We start from the raw sequence: 27,172 nt of genomic DNA, 5'->3' as shown, positions 1-27,172 counted from the left end.
AATCATGAGCTCAAAAAAACATATAATAAAAATATAGCATTTACTTTGCTGGAGTTTTAAAGACTCTTTTTACCTTTTCTTTCCCTGGGTTTGAGACCGGTCTCCTACTGAGCCTTTAGGCTTCTTTTATTTATATTTCAATGTAAGCCTTGACTGAGATCTGGAAGGATCTAACAGGTTTTAACAGAAACTCTGTGTCTAAGGCATTTTAGCCACCTCATCAGGACAGGTTGGATGTTAAAATTATGAGACCTTATTTTTCATTACTTTTGAGACTGAAGCTACTTTGCTAAGTTATCCTTCAGGGCTGTTGGGAGGGGGAGTCCAGAGAAGGAACCTTTGGGGTCCACCCGAGAGTAGCCCGGTCCGAGAACCCCCCAGTTGTTCCAACCCTTCCTCCACCTTGTCCACCACAAACACACAACAGAACCAGATACAGACGGGCGCCAATCTCTGATCCACCAATTGAACCCCATCAGCGCCCTTACCGACGGAGACTACCAGGCGTCCCTGGCTCTCCTTCCACCCTTAGGGCGTCCCCCAGGGCTGCAACCTGTGGCCCCCCAGGCACGTCTGCCGGCCACTGTTCGGTCACTCTCACGAGTCACCGAACGGCTGCCACCGAAACCGAAAGCGCGCTCACAGAACCAGACCAACTAACAAAACACAAGACAAAGACAGACAACTTCGGGGTACCCCTTCTTACCTCCAAGGTCGACTCCGCGGATGAGGGGGGGCCATCTTATCCCGGGCGAGCCCCCAAATGTAAGGCCCCCAAAAAGGAAACCCCAACTCTGTCCCATGGATGGACGGCAACCCCAATCAACCGCAGGAGGCGTCACTTGATGCAAACCGCAAGAGGTGTTTATTCCAGCGCGCTGGGACCCAACTCCAGGAGTCGAGTCCCTAGCAGAAAATCTTGTAGGTTTATAAAGGCAGAAACCACACATCGGGAGGGGTCACACATGAAAGGGAAAAGGGGGACAAAGCTGCCAGGAAGTTTCAAAGGGGGTCTGGGTTTGCTGACAACATGTTTCACAATGTTTTACAACAGGCTGTAGATTCTGGTCAATAGTTTCTGGTAATCCTACTGTTTGAGCACTATTTAGTCATCTAGCCCAATTTACTCTTTTACCCTCTGTTTGGGGCTATTTCCTGGAACAGCTTTTAGGGGCTTTTGCTCCCATCACTGGGAGGGTGACCTCAGGGAGTTAAGATAACCAGGAGGGTGACATCAGAGAGTTAAGACAATGGGCAGGAGACCTTAGGGAGTTGAGATAAAAAAATGTTCATTCTTTAGAACAGCTTACAGCTTAAAAATGTTCACTCTTTAAAACAGCTTAAAAAAATGTTCATTCTTTCACAGCCTCCAACTCATGGGACACCCGAGGACATCCAAGGATATCCGAGGAGCTGAGAGAGGCTTCGGCTGAGAAGAATCCCCTCTGTTTTATTGACTGACTTCTTGGCTAAGAGATGTTGCATTGAGTCCATGGGGACTGGACTCTAGGTGAATAGGAGGGTGAATCTTTAATGTATTTGTGAATTTCTATTATTGGGAATGTTAAGTTGAGTATGCACTGCATGAATAAAATCCACTTGTTGGAACCAAACTCGATTCCTCTCTGCTCGCCACACACCTTAAACTCGTGTTCCCACCGTTCTCGCTTGTCTGTCCCTTACTGTAACCAAAGTAACCAACATGGTTTCGGCACTATTATGAAAACACAAATAGCCGGGACAGAAGCAGACCTCAAACGGATCTGCAAGCTTTCCTTTATTCCGCAGTGGAGTCGATGGATCAGGCACAGGAAGGGCTCATTTTCTGGGTACAAAGATGGCCCACGGTTATAGAAAGAGTCTTGAGTTTTGTATTTACAATGAGGGTGAAATAATCATTGGAAACCATGACGTGTCAATTGGACAGTCAGGGAACTAGTCCTGCAGGTTAAAATTTTGGCTCAGGAAGGCAGTTGTAAAAAGTTTGACACTCATTGTAACCAGGAGAGATAGAAGCTCAGACCCTGAAAGATGAAAGCTCAAGTCCCGCCCATTGCTTTTCTTCTTCCTCTGGGATTCATTGTTTCCCAGAGGTCTGCTACTTACTGTGCCTCCTTCAAGACTAAAATGCAATGGGGCAAGGTCAAAGTCCAGAGCCCAACACTCAGTATTTGCTTCCTTCCTTCAGGGCCCATTGTTCCTGGGAAAGGATTAACCGGGAGAGGTTTAATGTTGGCTGATTTCCCTCCCTCCTCCCGAACCACACTGTCTTTCTTTTTCTTTTCTTTTTTTTTCTTTTTCCTGGGATCTGTTTTGCGGGAATATTATTTTCCATAACCCTTCACTTGTCATTTATAGTAGCATTAGTCACACTAGCCAAAAGGTGAAACTCATCTAAACATCTATCAAGGGATAATGGATCCATAAATATGGTATATATAGAATGGCATATTATTCATCTTTAAAAAGAAGTATGTTCTTTGTTTTTTTTTAACCCCTCTCCCCCTTTTTAATGGCATGTGCTGAATGTCTCCATAATTTTGTTCAGATGATTTCAGAACCTGGAAAAGCTGTTGCTGCTATTGATGCATAACATACTGCTTTTATTGGTCTTTTTATGTAAGTATAAATATACACAATTTGAATTTTTGGAAACTTTAGCTGTGCTGTCAACTTTGGAAAAAGTAACCCAGTTTATAGTGTTGAGTTGGCATTGTACAGGAATTAATAGCCATATCGATCTAGAAACGTTAAACTTATTTTTTTTTCCATTTGTACAGTGGTAACGCACTGTATTAAATGTGTAAGGTCTTATCTACGTGGGTTTGATTACAGACACTAATAAGGTAGTCTGTAAATAATGGGAAAAAAAGTATGTTCTGACACCTATTACAACATGGCGAAGCTTGAGGATATTAAACAAAATGTGCCAATCAGATAAGGACAAATACTGTATTTCCTTTGTATGAAGTACCCAGGGTCTAATTCAGAGTCAGGAAGAAACATTGTGGTTTCAAGATGTTGATCAGAGAGCCAAACTTTTTCTTTTGCAGGTGGAGTGACCTAGGGATTGAACTCAAGGCCCCTGGCATGCTAAGGAAGTGCTCTATCACTGAGCCAAAACCCCAGCTCAGGAGTGGGGAGTTATGTAAATTAGGTATGGAGTTTCAGTTTTGGAAGGTGAAGAGTTCAGGAAACACACACACACACACACACACACACACACACACACCACACACACACACACACACACCACACACACACACACACACACACACACACACACACACACACACGGTAAGCTGGCACAGCAACAGCAAGCCCTCATAGCAACCAATGCAAGCCAACCACGTGACCTCATTCCCTGCTTTCAGTCAAAGTCTAAGGGGCGGGGCCCCGGAGACCGCCACTCAGTACTGTGGCTAGAAAGCTGTGCGGGGCGGTGCGCATGCGCCGGGGCACTTAGCTCCTGGTTCTGGCCACGCACGGAATTTTCACTTGGTTTCTGAGCTGTGCTCTTTTGTCGCGCTGTGACCCACAGCTGTTGAGGGACCCGAAGGGAAGACTTTGGGAGATCCGAAAGGCGGGAAAATAGAAATGGTACGTGCAGGGTTGGGGGCCTGGGACGAGGGAGGACGGCGGTTGGAACCGGCCTTGGCGCGACGCAGCCTCCGCGCGTCCGCTCGGGAGCGTGGCGAGTCCGCCGCGGTGACCGCTCGAGCCGTGGTGACCGCCGGCCGGAGCCCTCGCTGGAGCTCCGCCCGCCGCCCCGCGTCTCCAGACGCGCGGGGACGGATCCGGGGTCCGGCCTTTGAGAATTCATCTGGGTGGGACGCTACAGTGAACCCAGGCGGCGTTTCCTCCCCGGGGACATATGCCTGGGGAGGGGGCGTTCCTTGCTGCCCCGGGAGGAAACTGTGGCGTTCCCACAGTCGTTGCCCCCGGCCCGCGGTCTCCATCCCCAGGAGGCCCCGGTCTGGCTTCCATCTGTCAAGCGTGTGGATGCCTTTTGCCTCCGAATTGGAATGGTGGGGAAGCAGGACCCTGTCGCAACTCAGAACTTTTTCATTTCTTTCCTTTGGATTCCTTGATTAACTAACTACCATCACCCTTTTCTAGTTTTCCTTTGCACTTGGAAGTTTTTATTCAGTTGTGTGTTTGTGTGCAATTTTTAGTTTTGTGTGGGAAGATTCGAGCTGATTGGCAGATAAGGTGCCAGAAAGCAAGAAAATCCTGAAGCCGAAACTTTGTTCTTTTTAGAAAAAAGAATCTCAAGATGTGAGATCAAGGTTGGGAATCAAGCTGAGTGGTGGGTGGTTTGCCTAGTGCTGCTCAGGCCTGCATGTGAGATCAGGGCATTTAAGTTCTCTCCTCAGTGTTTTATTTTATTTTATTCTTCCTCTTTCCCGTACTGCAGATGGAACATGGCACTTAAAAAAAAAATTAAATCACTTTTTGCGTGTGCATGTCAAAAAATTTTTTTAATTTTTATTTTATTTTTTGTTGCGGTGCTGGGGATTGAACCCAGGGCCTTGTGCTTGTAAGGCAAGCACTCTACCAACTGAGCTATATTCCCAGCCCTTAATTTATTTTTTAAGGGGTATAATTCATTCTTTTGTTGATGGGCCTTTTTATTTTATTTATTTATATGTGGTGCTGGGAATCAAACTCAGTGCCTCACACATGCTAGTCAAGTGCTCTACCCCTGAGTCACAACCCCAGCCCTAGAACATGTTCAGATTTTTAGTTTTAAAAGTGTGCTATTCATAAGGCTACTGAATCCCTTCATTTATTTATTATTTTTTGCAGTGTTGGAGATGGAATACAGGATCTCAGACATACTGCATTCCTGTTTTAAGTAATTAATTTTTTCTAGGTGCTGCAGATGTGTGTGTGCCCATGCTAGGCAACTGCTCTACTATCGAGTTATGTCCCCAGCTCTGAACTGCTATTTTAAATGATATGATGAAAGCTACTAAAATCAATGTGTACCTTTGAGAATTCTAGTATATCTAAAGGGTTGATTTCCAAGCTCTAATGTATAGTTTGTTACCTCTTCCTGATTCCATCCTCCTGCCTCAGCCCCCTGAGTGGCTGGGATTGCAGGTGTGTGCCAGTGTTTTTGGGAAAACTTGGAAAAGTTTGCAGTTCCATAACTTTTTAAAAATATTTGGTATTGGAGATTGAACCCATTGAGCCACATTCCCAGCCCTTTTTATTTTTTATTTTTGAGGCAGTGTTTCACTAAGTTGCTTAGGGTCTCCCTAAATTGCTGAGACTGGGCTGGAACTTGCAGTCCTCCTGCCTCAGCCTCCTGAGTGGCTGGGATTACATGTGTGTGCCACTGCACCCAGCCTATAACTGTTTTGAAGATTAAATCTTAGAATTGTTTCCTGTGCAAAAAAGTTGAATTTTCAAATGTCACAGGATCCAGACATGGTGCCGCATGCCTATAATCCCAGTTACTCCTGAGACTGAGGCAGGAGGATTACAAGTTTGAGGTCCGTCTGTGTAAATAAGTGTGGCCCTCGTCTCAAAAATAAAAAGGGCTGAGGGTGTAGCTCAGTAGTAGAGAGCTTGCCTAAAATGAGGAACACTGGGAGTTCAGGCTGAATACCACCAAAAGAAAAAAGGAAAAGTAAGTTAATCAAAAATAGTGTTGAAAGCAGGATGTGGCTTATATAAATTTATTTATTTTACATAAACAATACAGACAAGCCAGGTGCTACGGTGCACTCTTGTGAGCCTATCTACTGGCATGGCTGAGACAGGAGGATAGAAAGTTCTAGGCCAATGTTAGCAACATAGTGAGACTCTTAACTCAAAAAATAAACTCCTGGATGCAGGTGATTCTCCTTCCCTAGTTTCCAGAGTGACTTAGACTATAGGCTCCCTCCGAGCCTGCCCTGACTTTTTCCCCCCTGCTTTAAATTAGTTTGAGTAGATATTTGTTTTTTATTGGTGTTTTCATAAAACTAGTTTTTGGTTTTGTTCACCATCTAAATGAATTTTCTCCAAATTCGTTCATTTCTTCTCTAACTTATGTTCTTGTGCTTTACTCTGGGTTTAATTTGCTCCTGTTTTTAGTTTTCTAAGGTAGACACAGATGTTGTTGTAATAGGTTTCTTCACTGTATGTGTTCAACAGCATAATTTCACTCTGGGCACTGCTTTTGTGGCATTTTAGGAATTATGTTAATTACTATTTTTATTTTCCCAGTGTTTTTGGATATCCCGTCTGCTTTTTATTTTTTTTTCATGTCACTTTTGGAAGGTCATATTGGCATTTCCTTGAGATCATTGATTGTTTCTTTACACATTTGCATAGTTTTCATGAGCCCCTAAAAGGGTATTTTTCATTTCTGTTGGAGTGCCTTTTATTGGGTTTATTATTTTATTTTATTTTTGGTACCAGGGATTGAACCCAGAGACACTTAACCACTGAGCACATCCCCAGCCTTTTTTTATTTTTTATTTTGAGATAGGGTCTTGCTAAGTTGCTCAGGGCCTCACAGAGTTGCTGAGGCTGGCTTTGAACCTGCGATCCTCCTGCCTCACCCTCCTGAGTTGCCGGGATGACAGGCATGTGCCAGTGTGCCTGGCTATTAACCTTTTGATTCTTAGAATTTTCATGCGTCTACTTGAAATTATCCAGGTATTCTTGCAAAATTGTTGAGTGTTTCTGTTGGAAACCTCAGTGTATTTCCAGGATCAGTGGTGCACACCTGTGCAGTGGGCACACTTCCTAGCTAAGTGGAAAGCTGAGGCAAGTGAATACCAAGTTAGAGGCCAGCCTGGGCATCTTGGTGAGACCCTGTCCCAAAATTTTAAATGGGTTGGGCAGCTGGACATAGTGGTACAACATGCCTATGATTCCAGGGACTCTGGAGGCTGAGACAGGAGGATTGCAAGTTCAAGGCCTGCCTCAGCAACTTAGTGAGACCCTGTCTCAAAATAAAATACAAAAAGTGCTGGTGATGTGGCTTAATGCCCCTGGGTTCAATCCCTAGTATGCACAGTGCCTTCAAAAATAGGAGGTGGTCAGGCAGCCTCCTCAACTTATTGAGACCCTGCCTTTAAATAAAGTAAAGTGGCCTGGGGATGTAGCTCAGTGAGGCACCCTGGGTTCAATGGTCACTACATGGGGAGAAAAAAACAGTGGGGGATACTTGCCTAGCATGTGTGATGCCTTGGGGTCAATCCCCAATAACTGCCCCCATCCCCTACACACACACCTCACCATATTAATTCTGTTAAGCTTATTTTAAATTTCTGGTCTAATAGTCCCCAGATCTCTTCTATATCTGAACTTGGTTCTGGTGCTTGTCTTAGCTCTTCAAACTGGGTTTTGAAAGTCTTTTTGTTGAATACTGGCCCTCCTGTACTTGAGAAAAGGAACGGAAGAATTTCACACCTTTAATATGAAGTTTTAGGTTTATCCTTCTGGGTTTAGCTGTGTTATTTTTTTCTTCTTTCTGTGGAACCCACAGGTGCTCGCCCACTGAGCTACATCCCCAGGCCTTTTTATTTTTTATTTTGAGACAAGAGTATACATTTCCCAGACTGGTCTTGAATTTGTGGTCCTCACTTTGCTGAGTGGCTGGGATTACAGGCCTGTACCACTGTGCCTGGCCTGGGGGTGCTGTTGGCGGCAGTGTCAGAGTACACAAGTTCCTGTTTTTGCTTTGCTTTTCTCTCTCCTATCATTTCTAAATTTTGGTAAAGATGTTCTAAAACCTGAAAGATAGAGAAAGAAATGGTACAATATTTTTTCATTGTATTCCACAGTCTTTAAAAGGAGAGCCTAATGACATAGTAGCAAGATGTGAAAATGTGCTCAGAGGTTCGAACCCAGGGCCTCCTGAAAACTGGGCAAGTGGTCTGCCACTGACTGACACCCAGTGCCCTGGGTGTCGTATAAATCGCTGGGAGTCTTACAGTGGCATGGAGTACCTCAAACGACCCCGACTTACTACAGCTTGGATTCTCATAGGTCTTCTGCTCTCTCATATTTCTTGGCAAGAATAGGTTTTTTTTTTTCTCCAAATTGGTTTTTATTTTATTTTTATATTTTTAGTTGTAGATGGACACAGTACCTTTATTTTTATTTATTTATTTTTATGGGGTGCTGAGGATCAAACCCAGTACCTCCCTTGTGCTAAGCAAGCGCTCTACCACTGAGCTACAGTCCCAGCCCCCATTCTGCTAAATTTTATGAGGAATTGACAGTTGGTGTTCTGAGAACTGCGTTAAAATCAGTAAATGTTTGCAGACCACAGAGCCATGTGCAAATGTCATAGGGACTGAGTCGGTCCTCGGTGCTGCTGTTCTTACCCGTCCTTCTGCACACATGTGGGATGTTTTAGGACTCAGTGGCCTTTGAGGATGTGGCTGTCAAGTTCACCCAGAAGGAGTGGGCTTTGCTGGATTCCTCACAGAAGAGACTCTACCGAGATGTGATGTGGGAAACCTTCAGGAATCTGGTCTTTGTAGGTATGAATCATATCATTCCTTGATTAAGTCAAGAAGAGAGCAAGAGGGTTGTTTGTTTGTTGGTACTAGGGATTGAACCTGGGGGGCGCCCTACCTCTCAGCTATGCTGCCCCCAGCCCTTTTCATTTTGTTTCTTTGAGGCAAGGTCTTGCTGAGTTGCTTACAGCCTCACTAAGTTGCTGAGGCTGACCTCAAACTTGTAATCCTCCTGCCTTAGCCTCCTGAGTTGCTGGGATCATGGGCATGTGCCACTGCTCCTGGCTAAGAGTTTCTTGATCATCAGCCGAGCAAGAAAGATTTCCAAGATGTGAAGGGTGGAAAAGGGATTACTTTGGTAAAAATATCAGACTGGGTCACTCCTAATCATGCACCTAGAGCCTCATGATTTTTCAGCAATTTATGATGATTTTTCTGGGTGTGAATTTTAGGGAAGAAATGGAAAGACCAAAACATTGAAGATGATGACAAAAGACAGGGAAGAAATCCAAGGTGAGTTGTATTCACAAAGAAGACGGTCTTCCAGTGCCACAGCACTTCAGAAACAAGCAGGCAAAAACAAAAGCCCAGGTTCTACTTTGTCATCAGAAGATTTTACCTACAGTGTCCTTGTAAAAATGTCAGATGTTCAGGGTGTGAAATGTAGTTCACTTCAAAACAGTGTTAGGAAACCCCATGTGCAAAGATTCCTGTTTTGATGTAGAGGTGATGGAGTACTTTTTAATGCATTTAAAAATTACTTTAAAGTAATTTTTTTTCAGTACTAGAGACTGAAACACAGGGACTTGGAGATGGTAGGTAAGTGCTGTGCCACTGAGCCACACTCTATCCTTGTCCCTTCACTCTCAGTCTAGACAGTGCAGGAAATGGACACTTTTCTCTGAAAGTGATTCAAATAAGAATTTAACACCTGTTAAAATATATGCATAATTATTAATAAAATGGCTTTTGAAAATGTAATACTCATTTTTTTATGAAAGTTATGTGGTAGACACTATGAAAAGGAAAGAGGGTAATCAAGTAGAAAAAATTTCAGCTAGATTTCAATTCAGTCTCACCAAAGAAGCTGTGACTTATGCAATACCATGTAAATGTAGTCTGTGTGGAAAAGTTCACGCATCTGTCATTCCTTCATAGGCACATCCGATCTCAGGCTGGGCACAGACCCTATGAATATCAGGAACACGGAGAGAAGCCATATAAATGTAAAGAGTGTGGTAAAGGTTTCAGTTGTCGCAAGTTCTTTCGGGGACATGCAAGGACTCATACTGCAAAGAAAGCCTTTGAGTGTAAACAGTGTGGCAAAGCCTACAGTTATCGCCATTGTCTTCAGAACCATGAAAGTATTCATACTGGAGAGAAACCATATGAGTGTAAACAGTGCGGCAAAACTTTCAGATTACTCGCTTTCTTTCGAACGCATGAAAGAACTCATACTGGAGAGAAACCCTATAAATGTAATGAGTGTGGGAAAGCCTTCCTTTATTACGAAACTTTTCAGGGACACATGTACGTTCACACTGGAAGGAAATCTTTTAAATGTAAGGAATGTGGGAAAGGCTTCGGTAGCATTGGAGCCTATCGGGGACACAGGAACATCCACACTGGAGGGAAGCGCCACCAGTGTAAGCACTGTGGGAAACACTTCTCATATTATGCAAAGTTTAAGAGACATGAAAGGAGTCACACTGGAGAGAAACCATATCAGTGTAAGCAGTGTGGTAAGTCCTTCAGTATTTCCATAGACTTTAGGTGCCACGAAAAGAGTCATACTACAGAAAAACCCTACAAATGTTCAGAGTGTGGTAAAGAGTACAAATATCCACAGAGCTTTCGATTGCATAAGAAAACTCATACTGGAAAGAATCTTCACAAATGCCAGGAATGTGGGAAGTCCTTTGTTAGTCTTGCAGCCCTTCAAGTACACAGGAGAACACACACTGGAGAGCGACCATATGAATGTAAGGAATGTGGAAAGGGCTTCCTGACGAAAAGTCAGTGTCGCGTGCATGAAAGAATTCATACCGGAGAGAAACCCTATAAGTGCCAACAGTGTGGGAAAGCCTTCAGGTACTCCAGCTCCTTTAGGGTACATGAAAGAATCCACAGTGGGGAGAAGCCCTATCAGTGTCAACTGTGTGGTAAAACCTGCAGCAGTTCAAATGGAATTCGGGCACACGAGAAAACCCACACTAGAGAGAAGCCCTACGAGTGTAAGCAGTGTGGCAAGGCTTTCACCAACCCGTACACTCTTCGAGTGCACGAAAGAACTCATACTGGAGAGAAACCTTATGAATGTAAGCAGTGTGGGAAAGTCTTCACGTATTCCAACTGTCTTAAACTGCATAAAAACTCAGGCTGTATAGAAGCCCTCTGAATGTGAACCGTGTGGTATGGCCACTGCAGATGTTGCAGTTACATTTGAGTACATGAGAGAAGTCACAGCAGAGAAAAACCCTGTGGATGTTAACAACGTAGGAAGGCCTTCATTTACTCTAGTGACATTGGAGAACACGAAATCACAGGACAGAAACTAGTGCATGTAAGCTGGTGGTTATGGCACATGCCTGTAATCTTGGCTACATGGGAGATTGAGGCAGGAGAATTCCAAGTTCAAGGCTAGCCTGGGTGATTTAGGGAGACCCTGTCATGAAATAAAAAATGGACTGGAAATATAGTGCAGACAGGTAGAGTGGTTTTAGAGCATGTGTAATACCCAGGGGTTAATCCTCAGTATCCCCCACCCCCAGCATAAAAGAATAAAGGAAAACCTTATACATATAAACAACATGGAATATCTAAGTACTTCAGGTTTGTTCAGTTGCACAAACAAATCTATTGCGGAAAGAAACTCTGAAATATGAGGAATATGGAAAATCCACACAACCTTTGGAAGACACATGAGCATGCATGTTAGAGAGGAACTCTTAAAGAAAATGTTGAAACTTCTTCAATCATCATGGTTTTCTTTTTTCTTTTTCTTTCTGGTACTGGGAATTGTCCCCCAGGGTGCTCTGTCACTATCTCCAGCCTTTTTAAAATTTTAAATTTTGGGGGTGGTGTCACTATATTGCCCAGGTGATCTTGAACCTCTGATTGACTTGCCTCAGCCACCTGAGTTGCTGGAGCTACAGGTGTGCACCATCACACCTGGCTGAAAGTTTTCAACTTTAACAATTATTTCCAGTCATTCAATAAGTCCAACTGGACAAAAGTGCAGTAAATGAATTATGGAAAGCCCAATGCAAATCATTTCATATATAATGCTTCAGAAAGTTCACAGCATGGTTAGTCTCATAAATGTTTTAATACACTGTCTTTATTTGTGGCTCATTCTTTTTACCATGTTTAATTATTAAAGTCTGCCAAAAAAGAGAAGGTAATGTTATCACACCTTTGTATGCATGATTTGGTAGTGTTGTCTTCGATTTCCTAGTCACATCCTTAGCTTAACTGGCATTGGAGACATGCAGTTCTTTAAGTGGGTCATGAATATCTTAAACAAACCTCAGGCTGGGTGCTCTACTTTCCTGTACTCTCGCCTGGTTTTTCAAGTGTCCAGTTTGCATGAAAGAGATGCAGCCTCCTTGCCCCATGTTAACGTAGCCTTATGAAGGGTACTTGCAGAAATCCATCGTCCAGTGGAGCCTACAGAATGGCGTGGGTGTTTTTATATTTGGGCACATCCTGGTAATCGCTGTACTCTATGCTGCTGTCCAAGAGCGCTGACTGGCTGGAGTGGAGGGCAGGGACTGGATCAGATTCTACCACGTGAAATGCCTTCTGTAATAGGACTCACACATTCTACCGTTGAACTCTGGAAGTAAGTCTTCTAAGATAGAAAATGAACTGAGGATATGGAGAACAGGAATCTGATTACTTAGAAGTGGACGATCTTATTTTTTTAATCCTGCTGAAAAATTGTTTTCAATACTGGGAATAGAACCCGGGCATTCTATCACTGAGCTACATTCCCAGCCCTTTTAATTTAGAGACGGTCTTCCTGAGTTGCACAGGCTGGCCTCAGACTTGGCCTTCTCCTGTCTCAGCTTCTTAAGTTGTTGCAACTGGAGGTGTGCATTACCATGCCTGGCCTGTCAAAACTCCTGAGACACTTGTCAGTCCAACTGCTGACGTACTTCTGACCCTTCCTCTGATTCCTGCCAAGAAAGCTCTAAGGTCTGCGGTCAGAGCTTCGTTTCCCTTCAGTGCTGTTTCTGTGAGCTGGAACTGACTGACGGCGCCCAGCTCGGGGCAGTTATGGTCACGTGATGTCTCTTGGTGCTGGTATGTTAATACCACATGACAAAACTGGATGGCATCTCTGCCTCCCTGGGGGATGGAGCTGTTGTGCTGATCACATCAAAGCTGACGCCAAGCATAGACATGGGTTCTGTGCTGTAGACTTTGCAGTGACTTGACACCGATAACAAGCTCACTTTCTGGCACAACTGTCCTTTCAGGATCAGAGATGCACATGAAGCAACGGCTCCATCAGTCTTGTTCCCAAGAGGTTTTCACACAAGGCTGGACCGAATCCATTTTTGGAACTCTCCAGAAATCTTGAACCATCCTTATGTTCCGGGGATTAGTCTCGCTGTGTTATGTTGTGTAATCTTTTAAATATGCTTCTTGATATGCTGTACTCATGCTTCTCTAAGAACTATTGAATAATATTCAAAAGATATTTGTCTCCAGTTGTCCTTGAAGTTTCTTTTTCTACCTTCTGTGTCAGGGTCACCCAGGCCACATAGATTGATTTTTTTTTTTTTTTACAATAGGTGGAATTGAACCCAGGGACGTGCTCTACCACTGAGTTATAACTCCAGCCCCCTTTCCCTTCTTATTTTGACATGGGGTCTTGCTAAGTTGCTTAGATTGGCTTCAGACTTGTGATCCTCCTGCCTCAGCCTCCCAAGTTGCTGGCATTACTGGCATGTGCCACCATATCCAGCAGTTGCATGTTATGTTAATCAGCTTTTCATTGCTGTGACCAAAATTCCCTTCAAGAACAGTTTAGAGGAGAAAAAAGATTTATTTTAGATAATGATTTCAGAGGATTTAATCTAAGGTTAGCTGGCCCCAAGTCAGAAACATCATGGCGGAAGGGCATGGAGCAGGAGAGCTGCTCAGATCATGGCAGCTGGGAAGGAGAGGGAGAGGAAAGAAGAAATGGGCCAGGAGAAGATAAACCCTTCCAGGGCACACCCAGGTGACCTGCTTCCTCCAAGCAGGTCCCACCTCCCAGAAATACATTCGGCTATCAGTGGATTAATCCATTTATAAGGTCAGAACCCTCATGCTTGACCTCTGAACCTTGCTACACTGGAGACCATATTTTTATCTTTTTGGTACTGGAATTGAACCCAGGGATGCTTTACCACTATATCCCCAGTCCTTTTTATTTTTTGAGACAGAATCTCTTTAAATTGCTGAGACTGGCTTGGTATTTGCTGTCCTCCTGCCTAAGCCTCCCAAGACACTGGGATTGCAGGTATATGCCACCACCCCTGGCTGGGACCATACTTTTACATAAGCTTTTGAGGGACATTCCAAATCTGAATCATGTGTTTGTCCCTGTTTGATTTTTTTTTTAAATTTTAAAGTGTGAGGAGTATTGCTGTTCATTCCTTAAGACTCTTGGTCCCTGGCTTTACTTGTTGAGAAGTTTAACTATCAATCTTATTAGTCAAAGGTTTGTTCAGATTTTCTATTTCTTCATGATTGAGTCTTGGCTGTGTGTTTCTACATTTCTTTCTACTTCAAACATGTTATCTAACTTACATACTCCTAGAGACTTGATTTAAAAAAAAAAATTCCTGTGGTTGAACCCAGGTCTTGATATAGGCTACACAAATGCTCTATCATAGAGCTATGTCCCAGCCCTTTGGGGAAGGGTGCAAGAAAGATTAACAGTAGAATTTTTGGTACTGTACCATGGTCCTCTTATGAAAAAGTATTAAGGATTTTTCAGCTTGAGGATATCAAATATACCTCCATTTGTTCTAAATTATGATATTTGTCAAAATGGTATCTTCTGTCTGCAGCTCATTTCAGTACTCCTTGACTTATTACCCTGTAAAAATCCTTAACCCTGTTTGGTGTTTCCTGTGGGAAATCCCAGTGGACATTCATAGATACCACTTTACCCACAGGAACAACCTAAGATGTGCTAGCACTTCAGAAATGAGCCTAGGAATTGAACCAACAAAGAGGAAATCCATGGTTTAATAAGGTCCATATCACATCACTTACTCTATATAACACGTGGATGATGCCGAATTAAAAATTTCTTTTCCAAGTTAATTCGAATTTAGAAATTTCTTTTTCCAGCCAGGTGCAGTCGCACACACCTTTAATCCCAGTGGCTCGGGAGGCTGAGGCAGGGGGCTCTCGAGATCAAAGCCAGCTTAAGCAACTTGGTGAGGTGCTAAGCAACTCAATGAGACCCTGTGTCTAAATAAAACACAAAAAAGGGCTGGGGAGGTGGCTCAGCGGTTGAGTGCCCTTGAGTTCAATCCCCAGTACCCCCCCCCCAAAAAAAATAATCCCAAACTCTTTGAAAGTTCATCTGTATTTTTTTTTTTCCAACTTGGGGTTCTCCCTTTCTTGCCCAGGCTGGGTTATCTCCTGACTCAAGTGATTTTCCTTCCTCTGCCTCCTGGTTAACTGGGACTACAGGCATGCTAACACACCCAGCTCAAATACAAGATTTAAATCCTTTCAAATGACAATTCAGCAAAAACATTAACACCACAGTAAGTAACCCACCCATGGCCTAAATCAGCGAAAAATCTCTGTCCCATATCTTCATGTATAAACTCATGATCACATTCTACATGCCCGTAAACTTTTAACCATGGCAAAAGCAAAGATGAACCATGTGTACACCTTATCTTTATGGGGAATCATTACTGTTAATTCCAGAAACATTGGAACATTATAATTGCTGCCCATTGTTTATGACCACACCTAAACAGGTCCTGAAAAGTGTTTAACGTGTTGTAAGACACATTCAGATGCATTTGAGAAGGGAGAAAAAGAACTGGGGTGTAGATCTGAGATAGAGTGCTTCCCTAGCATGAGCAAGTGTGGGGTTTGGTTCCCCACCAGTGCCCCAAAAGGGTGGAAATAAGTATCACCAATGATGACATCCTCTGTCCCTGGAGCCTGAGCTCCCACAAGAAGATAAACATACACTCCAACTTGTCTACTCCTTCATGTTCTGTACCCCATTCTTCTTGCCTTCTAAACAACTTACCACATGGGATTAGGCTCACCTCCTCACAGCATGAAACAGGGCAACATGTTACCTTTTAAAATGAAATCACATATCATGAGCCCAAATCCTATAAGAAGCCTTTTGAGAAACATCTTTACCATTAACCGCACAGTAGGCCTCCTTTATTACTCTAATTCATTAGACTTCCAACTTTGATGTCAGCTGTTGTCCTGGTGGACTGTGGCAAGACCGCATTGGCTGACAAAGCCATGTTTTTAGTTCATGAGTATGAAATTAGTTTCATAAGAAAAACTTACCACATGAAAATAATAAATAAAATTTGAAGAAAAAAATTGAACTTATATGCACATGATAATATTGACATAGAATGTTTGACAAATTCCTGGAAAAATTACTAAATTGATCGGAAAATCCATAATTGCAATTTCTGTTTTTGCAGTACTGGGGGTCAATCCCAGTGTCTCATGTCTGCTTGGTAACTGCTCTACTGCAGAGCTAGAACCCCAACCCTGCAATACAAAATTTTAGTAATTCCTTTTAGAAATGAAAACCATATTTAATATATACATTATTTGAAAAGTTGTTATTTCTAAGAAACAACTACAAAAGCTTTTTTTTAATAACTTTTTTTTTTTAATCACAACTGAGAACATCCTAAAGGATCATGTACATCTGTGAGTAACTGGAAACCCCCCAATGGGAACGAAGGCGCTTATTTCCACACAGGAGGTCTGGGCAAGGGATTCCCTCATGAAGGAGGGAAGTCTGTGGTTCTGCTCAGTGGCATCATTTTATCAGTCGCGGTGGACTTGGGAACACAATCACTGGAAGCATTTCAGAACAGTGTTAACTGTAAAAATCTGACTTTTATGAATACAAACGGTAGAATAGAGGACTCAGAGCATTAAACACTTTTCAGGACCTGGTCAGGTGTAGCCACAATGGGCAGCAATACATTATGTTTCCGGAATTAACAGTAATGACTCCCCATAAAGATAAGGTGTAAACGTGGCTCATGTTTGTTTTTGCCATGGTTAAAAGTTTAAGGGCATCAGGTGTGGTGGCACACGCCTGTAATCCCAGCAGCTCGGGAGGCTGAGACAGGAGGATTACGAATTCAAAGCCAGCCTCAACAACCAGAGGTGCTATGCAACTCAGTGAGACCTGTCTCTAAATAAAATACAAAATGGGGCTGGGGATGTGGCTCAGTGGTTGAGCCCCTGAGTTCAATCCCGTTATCTCCCTGCCACCAAAAAAAAAAAAAAAAAAGTTTAAGGGCGTGGATGGAGATCATGAGTTCGTACAGACTCTCCTGCTTAGTTGCCAGGGGTACATGTGGGCTGCACAAAAATGCAAATTGTAATAGATCTTCAATGTGCACGTGCTGCAGAAATCTGTGGAAACCCACACCCCTGAGAAAATGTCAACCAAGCAGTTCATTGTATTTTGAGGACACTCTTGACTTTCATGGTGGGTTAGTTAGCTTTTGATTGCTGTGACCAAAATACTTGACAAGAACAACTTGCAGGAAACCTGATCAACGCCTTCATTTCTGCTTCCAAATTTCATGCTAGTTAGACTATAGGTGAATCCCAATGTTGAGAGACTCATGGGTAGAGGCCTCGTGGTGGTTGAGTCAACTAACAAACCGGAGGCTGGGTCTGTATCACGTTCGTGGCGCCACTTCGAAGGCTAACAGCCCACCCGTAGCCTGACTCCTGCGGGACTCGGACTCTCCTGCTGCCCTCCAGCTGGGGCCTTGGTTGCGCTTACATACAGGAGCGCCTGGTGGGGGCGGACCCGGCTGAAGGCGGACACGTGACTTCCGCTATCCGCCTCGAGGCCCGCAGGGGGTGTGGCATCGGCCCGTCCAATGAGGAGCCGCCGGAAGTGGGCGGAGCTCGTCGGCGGGGAGACCGGGGCTTCTGTTCACAGGTCCTTTGTTAGCGCATCTCGGGTCGCCGTGGTACCCGGGCTGGCTCTGCGGGTGGAGTGATGACCGCCGTGGTGGTGGGAGCCTGGGGAGACCCGGACACCGGGGAGCCGGAGGCGGTGAGTGCTGGCGGGCCTTTGGGACCAGGGAGCGGTGGCCGGTTGGGACCCCGGGATCCTCTGTGGGCTGCTCAGCTCGGCAGCCCCGCGTGTCCTCAGACTGGTGGCGGGGGGGTTGTGGGGAGACCCAACTCGCTTGTGGGGTTCGCGCCTGGGAGGAGAGGTTCCGTGTGGGGCTCCAGTCCTGGTACAGGGCCGGGGCCTGCCGCAAGCTGAGCAGCACGACAGGCCTTTCTCCGCCGGTTCTTGCATCAGAGCAGAAGGATTTCAGACCTGTCGCCCTCAGAAGCAGGCATGAGTTTATTAGAAGGACGAGCAAAGGGACCCTCGTGAGGGAGAGAGTGGGTCCTCTCCGAGAGGAGGACGCTCCCCTTAGGCTCTCCACTTTTATTGGGGGTCCCAGGGAAGTTTCCAGAGCACTGCCCAGGTCCACCTCCTGACTTTGAGAGCAGAATGACGTCAGGCTGTCAAGTCCCCGTGGAAAGAAAACTCTAGGTCACCTTGGCCCATGTTGACCTGTTCTAATTGGGACTTGTTCTTATGGATTTTGTGGTTAGGGGGATTATCCTTATTCCCCTGAGTTCTGTGATCTGATCTGTGTGAAAGTCCAGGTGATTTGTGTTCGGATTGATATTTCCGGCCTGCGTTTCTCCTGCAGATAACAGGTTATTTGCTGAAGAATGTAACATATCCTGTTGACCTACGGCAGGCAGGGCTGCAGGTAAATTCCTTTTCTGTTTTTATTTTTAATTTTGGTACCAGGGATTGAACCCAGGGGCACTTAACCACTGAGCCACATTGCCAGCCTTTTTTATTTTTTATTTTGAGACAAGGTCTAACTGGACTGGTATTTGGTGCACAGGGCTAGGAAGAGAAAGAATGGATTTACCAGATAAATACATGCCTTTCATACTGAGTTGTTTTCTGCTTTTCTTCAGAGAATCATCCCAAGTTCCATCTTCTTTGGAAAACTATTATGTGGCATTTTCACAGTGCCAAGGTCACCTCCTCCCTCCTCTTCAGCCTTCTGGTGAAGCTTCTCATTGAAATTTTCACACTGAAATGAATGATATTTGGTTGTGTAGCTTTCCCACTTACAGTTGAAAAAATGGAATTTGAAATTATAATGGATACCTATAAAATCTTGATTTTGGCCCTTAAAATGGTTTCAACTTATATTTACTATTTTAATGCTTAATAAAAACAACTGGGAAACACAAATGTCATGGAATGTTTTTGTGAGTTGAATGCATAAATTTTGGATAGTATGGCTCCTGTGTTGGAGTTAGCGGTAGAGTCCTGAGTATAGGAGTGTCTGTTTTGCCACTTGTATATTTGCAAATTAAAACCTTATGTATATGACTTTTCAGAAATAGGAATCAAGTTCAGAATCCAAGTGTTCCTGTGTCTGACAGATGGTCATTGGTCCTTAGTTGTACATACTTTTTATATCCACCTGTCTCTTCCTTTTGGATGTAAGTAATATGATGAACACTCCGTGGTTCTCTCAGTTTCCTGGAAGATAAGGGCGAAATAATAAAGTTAATTCCTTCTGTAGGTTAATTTCCTGCCCCTACCCAGTGACCTGAGTTTCTCTTGAACTTCGTGACAGTATACTCAGTAGTGATTTGTTCCTTATCATCTCAGTTCTGAGGATTTGCTCCTTTAGCAGAAGATCCAGGTTGCAGGGCAGCTAGTCTAAAAGGACACAGAAGAAAAAGAAAGTGAGGTCAGGCCGTGTCCATCGTATCTGTCATTTCACTGAGCACACTGCTGTCATTTCATCCCTATAGTGGCAAACGGAAGACTCTCTGCAGGGAGGCCCGTGTACTTGCATTGGTAGCCTGGCCGTGGTGACGCTGTCGCCGTGCCCAGGGACGTGCAGTGAGTGTTTCCTTTGGTCTTAAGCCTTAGAAAGGCGTTGCCGAGTTAGATGACAGTTTGTTTTCTGTACAAACTTCCTGCTGCGTTCCATGGGGCTGCACCTGCGAGCATGTCTGAGAGCGGCGACGAGGTTTCCTTCGGTCCACGTCCCCAACCTTGTTATCTGCAGCTTGTAACAACAGCCGTTCTCACGGTGTGAACTGGTATCTCATGGTGGGTTTGCTTTCCATTTCCGTGATGATTTATGACGTGGAGCACCTTTTCATAACTGGCTTTGGACTTGGTCCTCCTGCCTCAGCCTCTGGAGCCGCTGGGATCACAGGCGTGGGCCGCCGCGCCCTGCACGCCTTGCCCTGTTGCGTAGGCCCCTCGCTTCTTTCATGCCTCTCGCCCACACTTCTCACCTCTTGCTCTCCCACTGCGTGACAACCTTTGATATGTGATGACCGAGTCACGACCCTCATCAGATCAGTGGCACAGTGGTGTTTGGACTTCTGAGCCTCCAAAACCCCGAGCTAAGATAAACCTCTTTTTCTAAACCACCTGCTTCTGTACTTTGTGACAGTAAGAGAAAATAGACCGAGACATAACTCGTCCCTGGACACATGGCTTCAAATGGTTCTTCATGACCTGGTGGCTGCTGTTTTCATGTAGTTGCTTGATAGAGGCAGAAGGTGTTCAGTTTAACATGATTCCTTTGATTTGTTTGCTCTTTTGACCCGAGCTTTTGATGTGTTTACAAAATCAATGCAAGTCAATGTCTAGGGACCTCTCCCGTGTCCTCTCTTCTGGGTGCTTTATAGTTTCCACTTTGTCCATTTTCAATTCATTTTGTGTACTGTGTAGGACAGGGGTTCAGTTTCATTCTTTGGCTTTCGTGAAGGCCGTTTTCCTGTACCCTTCATTTAGGAGGCTATCTTTGTGTCTTAGTGGTGTGGTCAAACATTAGCTGGTGCTGTGTCTTCTGATCATTGGTTGCCAGTTCTATTCTGATCTGTTCCTGGACCCTCTATTGTGTCCCACTGGACTGTGTGTCTTTTATTTTTTATTTTGTATTTATTTATTTTTTTGGTGCTGGGGATTGAACCCAGGGCCTTATGCATGTGAGGCAAGCACTCTACCAAATGAGGTATATTCCCATCCCCTCTATTTAAACCTGTATAATACCATTTTGATTATTATAGCTTGGTAAAATGCTTTTGTCAGGAATGTGGTATTTTCTACTTTATTTATTCATCTCGGAATTGTTCGTGTTGTTTGGGGTGTTCTGTGATCCTGAATACTTTTTAGATTGTATTTCCCATTTCTTTGCAGAATTTGTGATTTTTATCAGGATTGAATTGAATCTGTATTGTTTTGGATGGTATGGACATTTTAATATTCATTTTCCTGATCCATGAATACAGGTTGGGTTTTTATTTATTTGTAATTTTTTTCCCTCAGAGATTTGATCCCAGGGGCCTTTACCATTGAGCTAGATTCACAGTTTTTATTTTATTTTTTTTAATTTTGAGACAGGGTCTTGCTGAACTGCTACAGCTGGCTGGAAATTGCCAACCTTCTGCTCAGCCTCCCCAGTGACTGGGATTATAGGTGTCTGCCCCTGCTCATGTACTTTCTTTGTACCTCGTTCCTCACCTTGTCCTGCAGTTTTCTTATCTCGTCATATCTTTGGCATTGCTATCATTGGATGCTGACCTCCTAACATGGTTTTGGAAATACTACTTCTAGCGCTACTTTTGAGAAGAGTTTTGGTGTCAATTCTTGGAGTGCTTGTTTAAATTCAGCCTGGAAACCACCTGGTTTCAGGCTTTTCTTTTTTCTTTTAGTAGATTTTTGGTTACTTCTTCAGTATCTGTAGTTTTATTTGGTCTGTCAGGCTTTCTAGTTTTTCCTGACTCATTCTTAGCAGGTTGTACATTTCTTGGGATTTATTCATTTCCTCTGGGATGTCCAGTTGGTTGGCATGTAATTATTCCTAAGAGTTCCACATAAACTTTAAAAAAAAATTTCTGAGATGTCTATTGGATGGGTTTCACTTTATTATTTTATTTACTTGAATCTTTTCATTTTCTCAGAGTAGCTCAGGGTCTTTTTTTTTTTTAATAAAGTCAACTCTTACATTACTGATTCTTTCTCTATCTTTTCTTCTCTTTGTTTGATTTTGATTTATTATCCAGGTCTTTATTGTGTCCTGCCTTCTGCTCTTTTTGCATTTACCTTGCTCTTCTCTTTCTAGTTCTTTGATGTGTGATATTTGACTATCATGGGCTTTTTCTTAGTTTTTCAAGTAGGCATTTATTGTTCCACATCCATTATAGATCCACTTGGGCTCCATTGTTTTCAGTATATTATGTTTCCATTTTTGTCTCAAGATCTTTTCATTTCCCTTTTAATTTTTCCTTGATCCATGAAGTGTTCAAGAATGTGTTATTTATTTGCTGTGTATTTGTAAAATGTCTAGGATTCCTTCTGTAACTGATTTCTAGTTTCATACCATTGTGGTCTCAGGAGATATCCCATGAGAGAAGCATAGTATGTCAGTAAATTTAAAAACTAAGCAAAGAGTTCAGCTTTGAACTTACCAATAAAGAAATTTTATCAAAATGTGTATTTAAATGTGGCGTAAGTATATTTGCACATCAGAAACAGTAATAGGAATTCCCTACTTGAGAAACACGCTGTTGTTGAATAATTTGGCCAAAGTCTCTTAAAGAGCAGGCAGTCCTTTCACTTTCACAGAGTTTGGACAGTGCAGAAAACCTGCACTTCCTCTAATAATAGTAAAAATATCCAATTTATAGTAGTGAAGTAGTATCGTTAATATACAAACCAACAATAATGTAGTTCTCCTTTTTTACAGCAACAATAATGAAGAGAGAGTCTGTGAAAGTAAAGAGCATCTTCACTGTGGAGAAGTCTTTAGCCATGTCCTAAATCCTGATCTGAACAAAAGCTTCAATGGAGTAAAGCCTTATGACCATAGTGTGCCTGGAAGTCTTCATGTCTTTCATCCCTTAATAGACACATTGTTCATGACACCAGATACAAACTGCATGAGATTCAGGAATATGGGGGGAACAGTATAATTACAAGCTCTATGAGAAGGCTCTTACTGACCACTACTCCTTTCAAAGACATGAAAAAAAAAAAAAAAAAAAAAAAAAACTACAGAGAAGCTGTGTGATTGTAAGGAATATGGGAAATCATTTGCTTCTTACAAAAGTCAAAGAAGATACATGATATTGCACACTGGAGATGGACCTAACAAATGGGAATTTTGTGGGAAAGCCTTTTACTATCATAGGTCAGTTCTGAGTCATGAAAAGACTAACACTGGAGAGAAGACCTATGAATGTAAGGACTGTAGGAAAGCCTTCACTTCCCATGCAAAGGTTGGGAGACTCAGGTCAGAGCATACTGCTGATAGACCTTATAAATGTAAATATTGTGGGGAAGCTTTTAAATTTTCCAGATCAGTTCTGAGTCATGAAAGGATTCATATGAGAGAGAAACTTTATCAGTGTAAGGAATGTGGAAAATCCTTCAGAAGTTGTAGTTCTTTTCAAGTCCATGAAAGGACTTACACTGAAGAGAAACCATACAAATGTAAACAGTGTGGGAAAGCCTTCAGAGATGTGAGGTATTTTCAAGTGCATGAAAGGATTCACACTGGAGAGAAACCTTATCAGTGTAAGCAGTGTGGGAAAGCCTTCAGAAGGTCTAATTCCTTTCGAACTAGTTCCGTGAAAGGACTCACACTGAAGAAAAACCCTACAAATGTAAGCAATGTGGGAAAGCCTTTCGTAATTTTAGTTCTTTATGATTGCATGAAAGGATGCACACTGGAGAGAAACCTTACCAGTGGGAGGAATGTGGAAAGGCCTTCAGAAGTGCTAGTTCTTTTTGGATCCATGGAAGGACTCACACTGGAGAGAAACCCTAGGAATGTAAGCAATGTGGGAAAGCCTTTCGTAATTTTAGTTCTTTACGATTGCATGAGAGGACTGACAGTGGAGAGAAACCCTAGGAATGTAAGCAGTGTGGGAAAGCTTACAGTGATTCTTGGTCTTTCTGTGTCCATGAAAAGACACACACTGGAGAGAAACCCTATGACTGTAATGAATGTGGGAAAGCCTTCAAGGATTCTTGGTCTTTTTGAGTTCACAAAAGGCCTCACACTGAGAGAAACCCTATGAATGTAAGCAATGTGGGAAAACTTGTGCCTGTCTTGGTTCTTTTCAGCTACATAAAAGGAGCCACACTGGAGAGCCACCCCTTGTGTGTAAGCAGCACAGAAAACTGCTTTTATTCTTTTATTCTGAGGCAGGAGGATCCCAAGTTGGAGGACAGCCTCAGCAACTTAGGCCCTCAGCAACTCAGTGAGACCCTGTCTCTAAATAAAATACCAAAAGGGCTGGGATGTGGCTCAGTGGTAAGTGACCCTGGGTTCAATCCCCAGTACCAAACCAAACCAAACAAAACAAAAAAAAGTCACTTTTATTCTTTTCATTTGCATAAAAGGATTCACACTGGAGAGAAACTCTGTGTATGTGAGGAATGTGGGAAAGCCTTCAGATGTAGTTTGTTTTGAGTCTGTGAAAGGACTTACACTAAAGAGAAAATATAAATGTGAGCCATGTGGGAAAGCTTTCAGAGTAGAAGTGAGTGTAGTGTAGTGTGTTCTTCACTGTCTTGCTTTTAACTGGGATGTATAGTAATTGGAAGCATTAGATGGAATGTTTCAGCTGGGTGTGGTGGTACACATCTGTAATCACAGTGGCTCCAGAGGCTGAGGCAGGTGGATCATGAGTTCAACGCCAGCCTCAGCAATTTAGTGAGGCCCTAAGTAATTCAGTGAGACCCTGTCTCTAAATAAAATATAAAAAGGGGCTGGGAATGTGGCTCAGTGGTTAAGCAACCCTGGGTTCAATCCCTGGTACCAAAACAACATGTAAAATGAAACGTTTCTGTTCAGCAATTTACATTGACTTAATAGGATGTTTTTCTTAAGTTAATAATGTTATCTTTCTATTTTGATATATGGGTAGGTGAATTGTAATATGATGGATTCAGTTTTACACTGTTTAATTGGCATGTCATTAATAGGTTATTGAAAAAGGATTTTTTTCCCCATTGCTGTGATTTTCTTTGTGCTGGGGATTGAACCCAAGACCTTGTGTTTGCAAGGCAAGCACTCTACCAACTGAGCTATCTCCCCTGCCCCCATTGCTGTGATTGTCTTACTGGTCTGTATGACAGGAGCTGGATATCACATTTCTCCTGGGAAAAACGTAGTTAAGAAAGAGAAAAAGATTTATTTTCCTTGCTAATAAACTGTTATCTTCCTCTTCTATGTAATGTGTATCACAGTCTCATGAAACTTGTTATTTTCATCCTTTTTTCTATTATATTGTACATTGTTTTCCATGAATTCTGTTCGTTAAAATATGTAGACTCAATTACTCCATTAAAAACTATATAATTAAAAACTATATAATAGTTTTAAAAGGAATCTTCCATTGTGGGGCTGTGTGGCTCAGTAGTGGAGCACTTGCCTACCACATGTAAGGCACTGGGTTCCATCCTCAGCACCACATAAAAATAAAAAGGGCATTAAAAAAATCTTCCATGGAGGTTGCATAAGGCAAATATATTTAAGTAAATTATCAGAATACAAACCAACAAGGGTCAGGGAAGAAGCTCACTTTTCATATCAAGTGTTTTCTTGCCTATAAAGTGTAGGATTTTTTTGTTTGGTTTGGTTTGGTACTGGGGATTGAACCCAGGGTGACTTACCACTGAGCCACATCCCAGCCCTTTTGGTATTTTATTTAGAGACAGGGTCTCACTGAGTTGCTGAGGGCCTAAGTTGCTGAGGCTGTCCTCCAACTTGGGATCCTCCTGCCTCAGCCTCCGGAGCTGCTGAGATTATAAGCATGTGCCTGGCCAGTACCCAGTCCTTTTATAAAAATTGTTTTGAGACGGGGTCTCACTAAGTTGCCTAGGCTGACCTTGGCATCACAGTCCTCTTGCCACAGTCTCCCACGTGGGATTATAGCCATGTGCCACTGCACTCTGCTGTAAAGCTAGGAAATTCTGCAAACGTTTCTTAACCTTTAGGTCGCAGAGACACCTCCACTCTCCCATCTCCATTTTACTGTGTGCAGGTACCACTACCCTGTGCTTAGGATTCCAAGACAGGTACCCCCTTCATGACAGGGGGGAAAATGTAACAGCTTTGTGTTTTCTTTAAAAGGAAAGGAAGTTCGTCTTTGTCCATTTTTCAGTCTAGCATTTTCTTTGCACTGTACAGAAAATCCTGTATAATGGTGCTGAATGTGTCATCTGATCCTCTTTCCCTGCCGTCTCCCAGTTACTCCATGGAGCACAGGGCCTCGCCAGCGTGCCACAGTCGCGACGGCGTGTATCCATGCGATGATGCAGTGCTGGCCTCCCTGTCGTCTGTTTTCTGCTGCCAGGTGATACTTTTAGGTTTTGAGTTCTGGGGATTGAACCCAGCAGAGCTTCACCACTGAGCCACATCCCGGCCCCTTTTGTGTTTTATTTTCAGACAGGGTCTCACTAAGTTGCTAGGGCCTTGCCGAGTTGCTGAGGCCAATCTTGAACTTGCGACCCTCCTGTCTTAGCTTTGGAATGCTGGGATCACAGGTGTGCACCACTACACCTGGCAGGAAACTTCTTTTATGGCCACATCTGCCTTCATCTCATGAAAGCTGGCTGGACGTGCAGCAATCCTGAAGCCTTAATTCTGCGTGTGTGCTAGGCGTCTCGGGTCAGAGCCTTGCTAATCCTGAGGCACTGTCCATGGTTCTCCCTAGGGAAGATGCTTTGGGTAAGGTGTCAGTACTACCCAAAGAAAGCACAGATTTAGTGCCGCTCATAGAAATCACAGTGCTTTTTGTAGAGAGAGACATACCCATCTGGCTGGGTGTGGTGGCACATGCCTGTAATCCCAGGGGCTTGGGAGGCTGAGGCAGGAGGATCGCAAGTTCAAAGCCAGCCTCAGCAATGGTGAGGCACTAAGCAACTCAGTGAGGCCCTGTCTCTAAATAAAATACAAAATAGGGCTGGGGATGTGGCTCAGTGGCTGAGTTCAATCCCCGGTATCCCCTGCTCAAAAAAAAAGAAATACCCCTCCTCAGATTCATACTGGAACTCAAAGGACTCAGCAGTCAATGTACCCTGAGATAGAAGAGCCACGTTGGCACTGGAACTGCTGAGCGTCAACACGTTTGCAGAGCCAGACTCGTGGCCACGTCTTGTGCACGCCCCCTCACCTTCTTGCTGGGCACTGTTTGGGAATTCCCACTGGACCAGTCGCAAAGTTCCTCTACACAGGATGCTTGTGAGGTTACTTATGGGTTCTCTGTTCGGGCCCTGCATGTTTTTTCCCAATAGTGTTTTGTTTATAATACCTTTAGGCAATTTTTGACATCCAACTTGGCTTTTATTTTGCAAGATCGTTTTGTCTTTTTGGACT

The 27,172-nt window shown here is 43.4% G+C and overlaps 1 protein-coding gene and 1 long non-coding RNA gene across 2 annotated transcripts; both read left to right on the top strand.

Annotated features, from left to right (window-relative positions):
- Positions 1–3,448: 3,448 nt before the first annotated feature.
- LOC306646824 (uncharacterized protein) lies at positions 3,449–11,240 on the top strand. The gene is made up of 4 exons (XM_079115563.1): positions 3,449–3,600; positions 8,366–8,492; positions 8,921–8,981; positions 9,627–11,240. Exons 1-4 carry the CDS (start codon positions 3,598–3,600, stop codon positions 10,864–10,866), a joined length of 1,431 nt encoding a protein of 476 aa, XP_078971689.1. The 5' UTR covers positions 3,449–3,597; the 3' UTR covers positions 10,867–11,240.
- Positions 11,241–17,648: 6,408 nt separating this feature from the next.
- Positions 17,649–22,800, top strand: LOC306646754. The gene is made up of 3 exons (XR_013759958.1): positions 17,649–17,784; positions 18,443–18,505; positions 22,532–22,800. It is a non-coding gene; the product is annotated as an uncharacterized lncRNA (long non-coding RNA).
- The last annotated feature ends 4,372 nt before the right edge of the window (positions 22,801–27,172 follow it).

The sequence above is a fragment of the Sciurus vulgaris genome (assembly GCF_902686455.1).
Source record: "Sciurus vulgaris genome assembly, chromosome: 16".
In the NCBI taxonomy this organism is placed as follows: Eukaryota; Metazoa; Chordata; class Mammalia; order Rodentia; family Sciuridae; genus Sciurus; species Sciurus vulgaris.
This window is presented reverse-complemented; position numbering and strand designations above follow the sequence as displayed.